General features: G+C 41.4%; 1 protein-coding gene across 1 annotated transcript; it reads right to left on the bottom strand.

Annotated features, from left to right (window-relative positions):
* Positions 1 to 211: 211 nt before the first annotated feature.
* LOC136493762 (acyl-CoA hydrolase 2-like) lies at positions 212 to 2,872 on the bottom strand. Its single transcript, XM_066489912.1, has 7 exons — positions 2,640 to 2,872; positions 2,473 to 2,565; positions 1,912 to 1,979; positions 1,116 to 1,197; positions 938 to 984; positions 676 to 798; positions 212 to 372 (listed from the first exon to the last, which is right to left on the bottom strand). The coding sequence occupies exons 1-7, from the start codon at positions 2,659 to 2,661 to the stop codon at positions 220 to 222; spliced, it is 588 nt and encodes a 195-aa protein (XP_066346009.1). The 5' UTR covers positions 2,662 to 2,872; the 3' UTR covers positions 212 to 219.
* Between the last annotated feature and the right edge of the window lie 12,155 nt (positions 2,873 to 15,027).

Consider the following 15,027-nt stretch of genomic DNA (forward strand, 5'->3'; position numbering starts at 1 on the left):
ACAATAAGGCATAATGGAATGTCTGAAGGAAGCTGACAAGGACTAGAATTTGAAATATAATTTGTATATTTGTTCCTGAATAATTGGTTTCATGAGATGCTCTTAAATCCAACCCGCGCGCTTATGGGAGTAGAGGAAGCATGTCTAAAAAAGTTTCTTTTTAGCTATTGACTCAGTAATTCAAAAATTTGTACTTGAAAGTAAATGATGAGTTAGAATTCAGTAGTAAAAGGAAGTGGTCAAATACATATAGTTATCAGATCTAGAAAGTAAGCGAGGGTGGTTGGAAAGTGCCTGTCCAATGAATTGTCCTCCAAAAACTCGCCTAAAAGTTGGAGCTTCTGGCAAAGTAAACCCACGGAAAATATCGACCTAAAAAGACAGACAAGAATTGCGGTGAGCAAGACAAGGGAATTCAATACAAAAATATTACAGTATATTTACCATGTTTGTCCTTTTAGCATTAAATCAAGAAGATACAACCATGCAAATCTCTGAAAGCCATCCCTGCTCTCATATTTGTTTATTTTAAGCGATGTAAATCAAAGTATATGGTGAGTTAAAAGCACAAGGTTAGTCTTCATATGGGAACGGTATGATTCCACTGCCAGCCTTAAATCCATTTGTTGCACAATGGAATAAAACATCATAGATACTGTCTTACATTATACTTACCTCTAGTGGTTCTAAGTGCAAAATTTGTTCCAGCAAAGAATGTTCAGGTGTTTCCTCCGCATTCCAAATTGTTTTTGGTTGTAACAAATGTCCATATTTATTGGGCAATATGAAACAGGTCAGCTGCAATAGAATGGTCAACAATAAGCAAGAGATGGTTATACACATTTGGAAAAGCCATAAACCAAGTGTTCACTAAGAAAAGAGAATCCTACAGCTAAAGAAATGATAAGTTAAAAGTGGGACTGTTTGAAATAAGCACCTTTGATAGTGCAACAACAGTTCCTTGATGAACAGAACTATTAGTTCCTACAAAATAATGCAAAGCATCAGTAATTAAAGAACTGAAATCACATAAGACATCACTGTTTTATATCTTTTTCATGCAGAATGAGTTTGAACAGAATTAAAACAAATTATCATGACAGCAAATGTCTTACCATAACCAAAGTAGTCGTACTTATTTAACACATAGTCTGGACGGTTTGCTTCTTCTGCATTCGCAGGTGCAGAAACTTCAGCCTTCAGGATAATGAGGTGAGTATGTCATTCAAGTTGCAGAAAGTATTACTGCTAAAATAGAATCGCCTCTGCCCCCACTCCCACTATGGTAAATATCAAAGGCACATGTAATTCTAGCATATTTTCTTGTTGATACTAACACATATTAAAGCAAAATAACGAGTTAAAGGTACGAAACCAGCAGCATGACAAATTAATAATGTAATACAGTTAGGGCAGGAAAAGCTATGGAAGATCAGGAACATAAGATCGTTGTTACTGTTCTTCACTCAGTGAAGTCTAAGTCTTTCAACCAAAGAACAAAGCAAACAACCATTGTTATAAAAGTTGTTCTTTTGCAGTCTACTAGGAATCAATTAGAAAGAACAGCCAGGCTAAATTATATGGTCCACCTGTTTCAAATGAGTACGCAATTACTGATGTTATATCTCCATGTTGGGGTATTTTTCAGTGGTACTACAGCGTTCTGCGCACCAGTCAAACAATCATCAATGACAAAGATGGGTGGAAGTGAAGTATAGAAGTTTTTTTTTTGTTAACATTTATTTGCCAGTGCGTATTCAATGAAGCGTCAGCTCAGAAGATGGGTGGTAACCATGAGGTGCAAAGGTACGCCACAATAAACGTTCAGTGCATATACATCTTTAGCTCAGCCATCTAAGTTGTACATGTATGCATCGAACCAACAAAAGTAAGAATTTGCATGAATTTTACCTGACCATCCAATATGATGTAAAGGCCATCAACAGGTTCACCTTCGCGAGCGACATAGTCACCAGGCTCTGCAAAGTACCAGTATCAGAGCCAAATATGATTCATTCATCTTGACGCCACATCACATTCAATGACAGAAAAATAAAATCTTATTTAACCAGTAGAGCCTTATATAATGGGATCACATTAAGCAAGCACCAAGGGTCAAACAATTAAGACGAAACTTAAACATAATCAACTCATTACGGACTACTGGTTAGAGCTTTGACTGAAAGACCACCACCCTGTTTCTCGCAGAGCTATGTTCGCATTTGCTTACATCTGAAACCTGAGTTTTGTTGCAATCTCGTAGACTAACAATAAACACTCGCAAGCTCACAAAAAATCTGTGAGCTTAGCAGAAAGTCACGTACTCACTCCGATCGAGAGCACGTCGATTTCCGAAAGCACAAACTGACACGCATACCGTACTTCCGTAGACAAACAGAGTAAGCCAGGAAACCGATCAAACGGCCAATCGATCCAGCCGGCTAACGCACAGTAGCAGCGCCAGGTACGTACCGTAGTTCCTGACCTGGACGGCCTCGGCGATTCTGCGGATGGAGGAACCCGGGAGGCACTGGAGGAGGGACACCTGCCCCAGGAACTCGGTCACTGCACACCAATGGCAACCAGGTTAGCCAGAATCGCTCCCAAATTCGGCGAGGTCCGCGCTGGCGCTGCTTTACCTTCTTCGCGATCACGATCCATCGGCTGCGCGGCTGCTGCAACGGCGAGCAGGGGGGTGTTGGCGGCCGGGACAGCGAGGCGTCTCCGGTTGAGAGCGGAGGAGGACGCGGACAAAAACAAAAACAGTCTCGGATTTAAAGACGCGGAGAAGAGAGAGAGAAAGAGGGATTGGTTGGCCACTTGGCCGTGGAACTCGTGGTGGTGGGTCGTGGGGAAGGTGCCAAGGTGCAGACTGGCGACGAGAGGAGAGCATGAGCAACAGAGGAGAGAGACTTCCAATTTGTGGGCGTGGTTGGGTGGGCCCTCCGTGTCAGGCAGGGTTCGTTGGAGACTTGGTGTCCTTTTTTCCGTGCGTGGCTCTGTGTCCATGACTAGTGGGATTGTGTTGTGCGCGGTGGAGACAGGGGCCGGCTTGTCAGTGGAGATTTTAGGAGAGCGCTGTTGACCTGTTGTGATTACAAATGAGTAGCGACAGTCATGGATTGCTCCCGCGTGGTGGAGCTGGAGCCACTGGCCATATGTAACACGGATAGGATGCGCTGCTGATACGGCTACATATCATGCGAGTATCCGATTTTTATTTAATTTTCAGATTATTGAGATTTTTTTAGCAAACGGAATATTGAGTATGTGACCTGATACCTATCCGACCTGTGGGATACAGCCCACCCCAACGAGAACGATAATGACTTCACACGAACGTCCGTGCAGACGGACGCTGTCTTCCACACTTGTTACTGTGTCTTCGCTCTCTCTTGTCCGCACTCTACCGAAAAATAAAATCCTCCACCGCGCCCTCTCTTGTCCGCCTCCACCGCGCTGCCTGCTCGCGCATGGTTGTGCTTGTCGTGGACGCACTCCACTGCCCCAATCTGGTGAGCTGGTGAGGGGGGTGAGCTTCGTGTGAAACCGTCCTGTTGGCGAGTTGCCCGCGCCGCTGCCACACGACGAGCTCCATGCGCCGCCATCGAGCTCCACAACGACAAACCTCTATTCATCCAAGCAACAAGATGACATTGCGTTTAAAGCCCATGTTGCAAGCGTATGTTTTAAGTGTTTCAGATGTTTAATCTAGATGTTGCAATTGTTTCATCTTGATGTTGTAAAAGTAGATCGAGATGTTGCAATGGCTATACTTGCATGATTTAAGTGTATGTTACAAATGTTTCATCTGTTTTTCAAGACTATGTTTGCAAGTGTTTCATCTGTATGTTGCATATGTTTTTACAAGTGTTTCAGATGTATGTTCTAAGTGTTTAAGCGGTTTTCATATGCATGTTGCAAGTGTTTTATCTGGATGTTTCACAAATAGATCCGGTGTTGCAGCAAGTGTTTCATATGCATGTTTCAAGTGTTTCATCTGCCTTTAGACATATGTTGCAAGCGTATCAACTGGATGTTTCAAAAGTAGATCGGATGTTGCATCTCCCTCCTCGCTTTTCTGTTGCCTCACATTGATCTCTTCCTCCTCCAGTGCCAGCTGGGCATTCGCCACCCTTTTCCCCTCTTTCTCGATGCTGGTGATGCTCGGGCCGACGTGGGCCCCTAAAAGCTCTAGTTTAGTTTTGGTGAATTGATGAAACCCTAAGTACTAACCTAGTTTATCAAGTGATCATAAGATAGGTAGCACACTCCAAGTCGTGAAGCAAATAAAGATCATAGCATGATGAAGATGATACCATGGTAATGATCAAGTGCTTGGACTTGGAAAGAAAAAAGAGAAAAACAAAAGCTCAAGGCAAATATATAATTTGTAGGAGCTATTTTATTTTGGTGATCAAGACACTTAGAGAGTGTGATCACATTTAGGTTTGATAGCCGTACTATTAAGATGGGCGAAACTCGTATCCAAATACGGTTATCAAAGTGCCACTAGATGCTCTAACTCATTGCATATGCATTTAGGATCTAGTGGAGTGCTAACACCCTTGAAAATATTTGTGAAAATATGCTAACACATGTGCACAAGGTGATACACTTGGTGGTTGGCACATTTGAGCAAGAGTTAGGAACTTCACCGGCGCCCTAGACAGAAAAGACGGAGGTCACTGTAAGTGACCGAACGCTGGTCTCGGTTGGACCGGCGCATCCGGTCAGTGGCAGCAGAGGGCGTGCGTTTTGGTCTCATGACCGGACGCTTGGTCGCTCAGCGATCGGACGCTGGAGGCAGGGTCCGGTCCTATTGTTAGGCAGCGCACAGAGGCTAGGGTCTTTGACCGGATGCTGGCAGGGTTCGGTCGTGCATGACCGGACACGTCCGGTGGGCAAAAAGCGTTTCTGGAACCTTACTGGAAATGATCGGACGCTGGTGGCTCAGCGTCCGATCAGTTATAGCGCAGTGTCCGGTCAACTCAAGTGACCATTGAGATCGGGACACGTGGTTGTCGTTAGGCAACCGGATGCTGAGGTCCAGCGTCTGAACATGACCGGAGTGTCCGGTCAGCCCGTATTGTGCCCAGTGAAGGGGTACAACGACTCTATTTTGTGGGGGCTTCTATTTAAGTCCCATGGCCGGCTCAAGCTCACTCTCTTAGCCTTATGCTTTGACATAGCAATCTTGTAAGCTTAGCCAAAGCCCTCCCACTCATCTCCATCATTGATTCATTATCTTTGTGAGATTGGGAGAGAATCCAAGTGCATTGATTGAGTGTTTGCATCTAGAGGCACTTGGTGTTCGTGTTTTGCTGCAGGATTCGCTTGTTACTCTTGGTGGTTGCTACCACCTAGATGGCTTGGAGCAGCGAGGATCGTCGAGCAGACGTTGGTGATTGTCTCCGGCTTCGATCGTGGTGATTGTGAGGGGTTTTTGACATTTCCTCGGTGGAGAGCCAAAAGGTGTTCTAGTGAATTGCTCGTGGCTTGTGTGATCCTCATCTTGTGTTGGTCGTGTGGCACCCTATTAAGGGTTTGGCGTGTGAAGCCAATTAGCGCGTAAACCTCCAAGTGAGTGAATCGCCACAATAAGGACTAGCTTGTCGGCAAGCAAGTGAACCTCAGTAAAAAATCATTGTGTTCATCATTGATTTCGAGATGATTGGTCTTTATTGTTATTCATCCTTGTGATTTATTGGTTCCTTCATCTACACAACGGTATAACCTTCTTGATCACTCTCTTTACATTACCGTAAACTAGTTGTCAAGCTCTTTAGTGTAGCTAGTTGTGAGAGCTTGGTTGGTTGGTTGATGTGGCTCTTTAGTTAGCCTTTGAGAGCACACTAACATAGGGTAGTGTCATAGCTATTGTATGAATAGATACTATCTAAACTAGAATTATGATAGGTGGCTTGCATTTTGAGTAGGCTAGCGCAACACTAGCTTCGCCTCATAATTGTCTAACCATTGTATTAAGTGTTGTTGTAGAAATTTTTTATTAGGCTATTCACCCCCCTCTAGCCATTAGGACCTTTCAAGTGGTATCAGAGCTGAAGTCACCGTGATTTGAGGCTTAACAACCTTCGGTGTAAAAATGGCTCAAATCAACAACGCCAAGAAGCCACCCCAATTTAATGGCATAAATTATCCTTATTGGAAGTCAAAGATGACCACACACATCAAGTCAATCAATAGAAAGGTGTGGAAGGTGGTAGAAACCAAAGTTGAGATTAGTGATTCAGAGAATCCCACCGCGGCCGAAGAAGTGCTTCTCCAAAATAATGACATTGCTCTAAGTGATATTCATGATGCAATTGATGAGAGAACATTTGAGCAAATCAAGAATATTGAGATGGCTCATGAGGCTTGGAAGAAGTTGGAAGAGTCATTTGAGGGCACTCAAGCTGTGAAGGGTGCAAAGGCTTACATTCTTAAGGAGAAGTTTGCAAGCTTCAAGATGAAGGAGGATGAGAGTGTGCCAAAGATATTTCATAGGCTTCAAGTGCTTATCAATGATCTCAAAGCACTTGGAGAAGAGGTGAAGGACAAGGACTTCTCCCACAAGTTCTTGAGATGCTTACCTTCAAGATTTGGTATATTAGTCACCATTCTAGTGAGAAGCAGTTTAGACACCATGACACTAAACTAAGTATTAGGAGATATAATGACCGATGATACTTATAGAGATAATGATGAGAAGGAAAAAAAGAAGGAGAAGAAAGATGAGAAGAAGGATGACAAGAAGAAGAGCATGGCATTCAAAGCCACATCATCCAAGGGCAAAGCTAAGCAAGAAACATCAAGTGAAGATGATGATTCATGGGATGATGATGATGAGAAGATGGCTCTCTTTGTCAAGAGATTTGGCAAATTCATGGTGAAGAAGGGCTATCATGCTAGGAGAAAGAAGTCTTCATTTAAGAACAAAGAAGAGTCAAGAAGGTGCTTCAAGTGTGGAAGCAAAGATCATCTTGTTGCTCAATGTCCATACAATAGCGACAATGATGATGACAACAAGAAGAACAAGAAGGACAAGAAGGAAAAGAAAGAGAAGAAGGACAAGATGGCCTTTAAGAAAAAGAAGGGAGGTTCATATGTAGTCATTTGGGATTGTGATGCTTCCTCAAGTGATGATGATGATGATAGTGATGATATCAAGACCACCAAGAAGAAAGTTCTTGCAAGAATTGCTATCAATGAGAAGCCTTCTCTCTTCAAATCTTCATCATGCTTCATGGCTAAGGCCACTAAGGTACAATCTTGTGATGATGAAAGTGATGAAGAACATGATGTTGAAAATGAACATGAAAATGAAAATGATAGTGATAGTGATGATGATGAGCCTACCAAAGATAAATTGTTTGACATGCTAGAAGATGCTAAAGAATATTTTGACATTAAAAGAAGAGAATGCAAGAGCTTGAATAAGAAGGTAAAAGCCCTTAAGCAAGTCCTTGATGAGCTCAAAGCAACTCATGAGAAGCTAGAGGAAGCCCATGAGAAACTAGACAAGGCTCACAAGAAGCTTGAAAAAGCTCATTCTTCTTTGCTTAATGAGCAAAATAAAAAGAAGCATATTGAAACTTGCAATATAGGCTTAACTTGTGATATAATTGATGAATCATTATCTATGCCTATCATTGTTGTTCTCACTAACCCTTCTTGTAGTACTTCCACCTCCACCTCATCTAGTAGTGACAGTCTCATTTGTGATGCTCCACTAGTGGTTGAGAATGAGAACCTCAAGAAGGAGGTCAACAAGCTCACTCTCACCTTAGCTAAGGCTTATGGTGGTGAGGACCGCTTGCTTATGTGCTTAGGTAGCCAAAGAGCTTCTCTCTACAAAAAGGGATTGGGCTATAACCCCAAGAAAGGCAAGGCAGCCTTTGCTCCTCACAAGACTAGTTTTGTGAAGAACAATGGTCGATTTTGCACTAGTTGCAAGCAAGTTGGTCATGTAGAGCAAAAGTACATGAATAAGAAGTCGCAAGCTAATGTATCCTCCATTAAGCTTGATTCTTTCTATGTACTTACCAAGGGTGTAAATGGTGTGAAGGCTAAGTTCATTGGTAAACCATGGATGGGCTCAAAGAAGAAAGCCATTTGGGTACCAAAGAGCTTAGTGACTAACCTTTAAGGACCCAAGCAAGTTTGGGTACCTAAAAAGAATTGATCTTCTTTTATAGGTTAATTACAAAGCCGGAGAAAGGCATTGGGTTCTTGACAGTGGGTGCACTCAACACATGACCGATGATGCAAGGATGTTCAACTCAATCAACACCAATGTCAATGATGGTTATGATAGTATAATATTTGGTGATAATCGAAAAGACAAGGTCAAAGGGCTTGGTAAGATTGCAATATCCAATGACATGAGCATATCTAATGTATTGCTAGTAGAGAGCTTGAACTTCAATTTGCTATCCATGGCTCAATTATATGATCTTAGATTCAAATGCATATTTGGGGTAGATGATGTAGAGATCATAAGTATAGATGGCTCTAATTTGATCTTCAAAGGCTTTAGATATGAGAATCTATACTTGGTTGATTTCAATGCTAGTGAAGCTAAATTATCTACATACTTGTTCACTAAATCTAGCATGGGTTGGTTATGGCATAGAAGGCTTGGTCATGTTAGAATGAAACAATTGAATAGATTGGTTAAGCATGACTTGGTTAGAGGCTTGAAAGATGTTGTGTTTGAGAAGGATAAACTTTGTAGCTCTTGTCAAGCCAGCAACACAAGTTGGAAACATCCATCCTAAGAAAAGCATGATGAGCACTAGTAAAGCATTTGAGTTATTACACATTGACTTATTTGGGTCAACACAATATACTAGTATTGGTGGTAACAAATATGGTTTTGTGATAGTGGATGACTACACTAGATACATATAGGTATTCTTTCTAGTGGACAAAAGTGATGTGTTTGCAACATTCAAATCATTTGTCAAAGGCATTCACAATGAGTTTGAAACAACCATCAAGAGAGTTAGAAGTAACAATGGTAGTGAGTTCAAGAACACTAGAATTGATGAGTTGTGTGATGAATTTAGAATTAGACATCAATTCTCGGCCAAGTACACACCTCAATCAAATGGCCTTGTTGAGAGGAAGAATAGAACACTTATTGATATGGCAAGGTCTATGCTTAGTGAGTACAATGTAAGCCAATCTTTTTGGGCCAAAACTATCAACACGGCTTGCTATTGTAGCAACCGCCTCTATTGTCACCCATTGAAAGAGAAGACACCATATGAGCTCTTGAATGGTAGAAAGCCCAACATTGTATATTTTTGGGTCTTTGGTTGCAAATGCTATATCTTGAAGAAAGACACTAGATTGGGCAAGTTTGACAAGAAATATGATGAAGGATTCCTACTTGGTTATTCCACTATAAGCAAAGCATATAGAGTTTAGAATTTAGATAGTGATACTCTTGAGGAAGTTCATGATGTTGAATTTGATGAAACCAAGGGTTCACAAGTAGAGAATGAGAACTTGGAAGATGTTAGAGACATTCAACTTTCAAATGCCATGAAGAACATGGATATTAGTGAATTGAGGCCTAGGCAAGTGAATGATGATGAAGATGATCAAGTGCAAGTGCTCTCTAACTCAAATGTGCAAGATGATACAAATCAAGTTAGTGCAAGTAGATCTCATGATAATAAACAAGATCAAGTAGCTAGTACATCATCTCAACCCAATTATCAAGCAAGTGCAAGCAATCAAGTTCCAATCCTCCAACCAACTAATGTTGCAAGGGATCATCCATTGGACACTATCATTGGTGATATTTCAAGAGGTGTGCAAACTAGATCAAGATTGACTTTATTTTGTAAGCATTTCTCATTTGTGTCATCCATCGAACCAAAGAAGATAGATGAAGCATTGAAGGATGTTGATTGGGTGAATGCTATGCATGAAGAATTGAATAACTTCACAAGAATTCAAGTATGAAAATTAGTAGAGAGACCAAAGGGACACAATATGATTGGAACCAAATGAGTCTTTAGAAATAAGCAAGATCAAGATGGGATAGTAGTAAGGAACAAAGCAAGATTAGTGGTATAAGACTATACACAAGTTGAAGGTCTTGACTTTGGAGAAACATATACCCCGGTTGCTAGATTGGAAGCAATAAGAATCTTTCTAGCCTATGCTTGTGTCTACAACATCAAGCTCTATCAAATGGATGTTAAGAGTGCATTTCTCAATGGCTACATCAATAAAGAAGTATATGTTGAGCAACCTCCTAGTTTTGAAGATGACAAGATGCCCAACCATGTGTACAAGTTAAAGAAAGCGTTGTATGGCTTGAAGCAAGCACCTAGAGCATGGTATGAGAGATTGAGGGATTTCCTACTCTCTAAAGGGTTCACAATGGGCAAGGTTGACACCACTCTTTTCATCAAGTAGATTGGAAAAGATCTATTTATATTGCAAATATATGTTGATGACATCATATTTAGATCAACCAATCAAGACTTTTGTGATGAATTTGGAAAGATGATGGCTAATGAGTTTGAGATGTCCATGATTGGAGAGTTGAGTTACTTTCTTGGTCTTCAAATCAAGCAATTGAAGAATGGTACATTTGTAAGTTAAGACAAGTATATCAAGGACATGATCAAGAAATTTGGCATGAGTGATAGCAAAGTCATTAGCACACAAATGAGAACAAATGGCAACTTAGATAGTGATGCAAGTGGTAATATGGTGGATCAAAAATTATATCGGTCTATGATTGGAAGTCTACTCTATGTGACCGCATCAAGGCTGGATGTCATGTTTAGTGTTGCATGTGTGCAAGATTTCAAGCCTCACCAAGAGAAAGTCATTTAAAGGCCACAAAGAGGATATTGAGGTACTTAAAGCATACACCAAATGTTGGTTTGTGGTATCCCAAAGGAGCAAAGTTTGAGCTAGTTGGTTACTCCGACTCGGACTATGCGGGATGCAAAGTTGAAAGGAAGAGCACCTCGGGCGCATGTCAATTGTTGAGAAGATCACTTGTTTCATAGTCATCAAAGAAGCAAAATAGTGTTGCATTATCAACCGCCGAAGCCGAATACATATCTGCCGGTAGTTATTGTGCACAAGTACTTTGGATGAAGGCCACTTTGAGTGACTTTAGAATCAAGTTCAAGAAAGTGCCATTGCTATGTGACAATGAGAGTGCAATCAAGTTGACCAACAATCTGGTTCAACATGCAAGAACAAAGCACATTGATGTCCGCCACCATTTTATAAGAGATCACCAACAAAAAGGGGACATTTGCATTGAGAGTGTAGGCACCGAAGATCAACTTGCCGATATATTTACCAAGCCATTGGATGAGAAAAGGTTTTGCAAGCTAAGGAATGAGTTGAACATATTGAATTTCTCAAATATGTGTTGATGCACCCCCCACTCATATGACATGCCTCTCCTCCGAGCAATCCAAGGTAAAAGATGATTGACATTACATACATCCTTGCTAAGGACATGTTTAGTGCATCTAGTCATCTTTCCATTTTATTAGGCTCATTCATGAAAATCAAATGATTTTGATGTTTATATGGTATCACTATTGCTTCTATGCTTGACTTGACCTAGTGGTAGCATATGACATGTTTATGGACTTGTAAACCTAGTGTTTGATCTAAAAAATGAGCTCTAAATGTTTAACTCAATATGGTACAAGATAACCTTTATTTGGAGGTGTGAAGAAGCTTGTCCTTGGATCAAACCGAGTTAAATATCTTTGGCAAATGATTTAGATTGGACCAAAATTGTGGGAATATGATCCTTATCCCATTGATTGACATTGATAATCCTAACCTATCTATTTTTTAAGTCTTTGTGGTCATTGATGACAAAGGGGGAGAGAAACAAAGATCTAAGTAATAGGGGGAGAGTTTGACATAGGAGGAGAGATATGATAAAGGAAAGGGATCAATTAAAATTTTGAGCACACAAGTAGGGGAAGCAAGCTCATAAACTTGTATGGTGCATTTGAATGTGCATTTCATATGTTTGCTGCCATGGCATAAGTTTTAAATTACAAAATCCATGCTTATGTGATGTATGCTAGTTGTAAGATTGAATGATGAAATTGAAATCATTAGATTACTTTCTTTTTCAAGTAAGTTTTCACAAGTGGTATCTTTTCAAAGTATGTTTCCAAGTGGTATAGAGTTAACCATGATGCTAAAGATGGTATAATGGTGCACTCCAATTGGTATCACGCTTCAAAGGTCCATCTTTTATACCTTAGCATCATTTGGTAGACATTGACTCCTATATTTCCTATCCAAGCATATGTGCAAGCTATAATCCAAACTCTTAGCACATATATAGGGAGAGCAATTGCTATCATTTGGGGTTCATGAAACTTGTCCATATCCTTCTACACATGGTAAATACGCTTGGGCAAGCAACATGGATTCAATTGAATTTCAATTCATATCTTTGTGAAAGGGTTGTCATCAATTACTAAAAAGGGGGAGATTGAAAGCTCTAGTTTGGTTTTGGTGAATTGATGAAACCCTAAGTGCTAATCTAGTTTATCAAGTGATCATGAGATAGGTAGCACATTCCAAGTCGTGAAGCAAAGAAGATCATAGCATGATGAAGATGATGCCATGGTAATGATCAAGTGCTTGGACTTGGAAAGAAGAAAGAGAAAAACAAAAGCTCAAGGCAAAGGTATAATTTATTGGAGCTATTTTGTTTTGGTGATCAAGACACTTAGAGAGTGTGATCAAATTTAGGTTTGATAGCCATACTATTAAGAGGGGTGAAACTCGTATCGAAATACGGTTATCAAAGTGCCACTAGATGCTCTAACTCATTGTATATGCATTTAGGATCTAGTGGAGTGCTAACACCCTTGAAAATATTTGTGAAAATATGCTAACACATGTGCACAAGGTGATACACTTGATGGTTGGCATATTTGAGCAAGAGTTAGGAACTTCACCGATGAAGTGTCCGCCCATAGAGTACGGATAGTCCGACGATACCATCGACGCCCTAGACAGAAAAGATGGAGGTCACTGTAAGTGACCGGACGCTGATCTCGGTTGGACCGGTGCATCCGGTCAGTGGCAGCAGAGGGCGTGTGTTTCGGTCTCATGACCAGATGCTGGGTCGCTCAGCGATCGGACGCTGGAGGCAGGGTTCGGTCCTATTGTTGGGTAGCGCATAGAGGCTAGGGTCTCTGACCGGACGCTGGCAGGGTCCGGTCATGCATGACCGGACACGTCCGGTGGGCAAAAAGCGTTTCTGGAACCTTACTGGAAATGACCGGACGCTGGTGGCTCAGCGTTCGGTCAGTTATAGCGCAGTGTCCGGTCAACTCAAGTGACCGTTGAGATCGGGACACGTGGCTGTCGTCAGGCGACCGGACACTGAGGTCCAGCGTCCGGTCAACATGACTAGAGCGTCCGGTCAGCCCGTGTTGTGTCCAGTGAAGGGGTATAATGGCTCTATTTCGTGGGGACTTCTATTTAAGCCCCATGGCCGGCTCAAGCTCACTCTCTTGGCCTTATGCATTAACATAGCAACCTTGTGAGCTTAGCCAAAGCCCTCCCACTCATCTCCATCATTGATTCATCATCTTTGTGAGATTGAGAGAGAATCCAAGTGCATTGCTTGAGTGTTTGCATCTAGAGGCACTTGGTGTTTGTGTTTTGTTGTGGGATTCGCTTGTTACTCTTGGTGGTTGCCGCCACCTAGATGGCTTGGAGCAGCGAGGATCATCGAGCGGAGGTTGGTGATTGTCTTTGGCTCCGATCATGGTGATTGTGAGGGGTTCTTGACCTTTGCCCAGTGGAGAGCCAAAAGGTGCTCTAGTGGATTGCTCGTGGCTTGTGTGATCCTCATCTTGTATTGGTTGTGTGACACCCTATTGAGGGTTTGGCGTGTGAAGCCAAATAGCGCGTGAACCTCCAAGTGAGTGAATCGCCACAACGAGGACTAGCTTGCCGGCAAGCAAGTGAACTTTGGTAAAAAATCATTGTGTTCATCATTGATTCCAAGGTGATTGGTCTTCATTGTTTTTCATCCTTGTGATTTATTGGTTCCTTCATCTACACGATGGTATAACCTTCTTGATCACTCTCTTTACATTACCGCAAACTAGTTGTCAAGCTCTTTAGTGTAGCTAGTTGTGAGAGCTTGCTTGGTTGGTTGGTGTGGCTCTTTAGTTAGCCTTTGAGAGCACACTAACATAGGGTAGTGTCATAGCTATTGTATGAATAGATATTATCTAAATTAGAATTGTGGTAGGTGGCTTGCATTTTGAGTAGGCTAGCACAACACTAGCTTCGCCTCATAATTGTCTAACCATTGTGTTAAGTGTTGTTGTAGAAATTTTTTATTAGGCTATTCATCCCCCCTCTAGCCATTAGGACCTTTCAGCCCCGCGTGATACAGGGGAGAGATGCAGTGAATAGGATGATTCAGCACTCAGCAGCAAAGCTAGCTTGCGCCGACCTCTCATGAGTACACCCCCCTTCATTCTTGATGTACTCTATACTTCTGCATTCATCCAGTATACTTGGACTTGAATCTCCTGTGAAAACTATGAAACATATGAGGTGATCTAGTCATGTATCATACATGATTGTATGTACTAAACTAATAATTAGTGATTACTCAAATTTTACACTTTCACAATTTTAATTTGCATTATTATTTATTTTATTAAAAATAGTAAAACGTATCCGTATCCTTCCGATATCAATACGTGTATTCATATCCGTGCTGCATATACCGGTACACATGGATCGCGTCCCATGGCTATAAATAAATAAGCTTGGAGGCAAATCATGTGTCATGCGTTGAAGGAAGGACTAATACTAACATAACACATCACATCAGATGCAATCGCTTAATAGTTCAATCCGATTGCACAGAGGATGTAGGGCTTTTACCCTAACAAGGGCATGAATCTAGTAATCCCCTATGTGGGTGTGCCCCACTAAGCAATATTTCACCCTTCAAACCCCCACCAATCATTA

The sequence above is a fragment of the Miscanthus floridulus genome, chromosome 11 (genome assembly GCF_019320115.1).
Source record: "Miscanthus floridulus cultivar M001 chromosome 11, ASM1932011v1, whole genome shotgun sequence".
In the NCBI taxonomy this organism is placed as follows: domain Eukaryota; kingdom Viridiplantae; phylum Streptophyta; class Magnoliopsida; order Poales; family Poaceae; genus Miscanthus; species Miscanthus floridulus.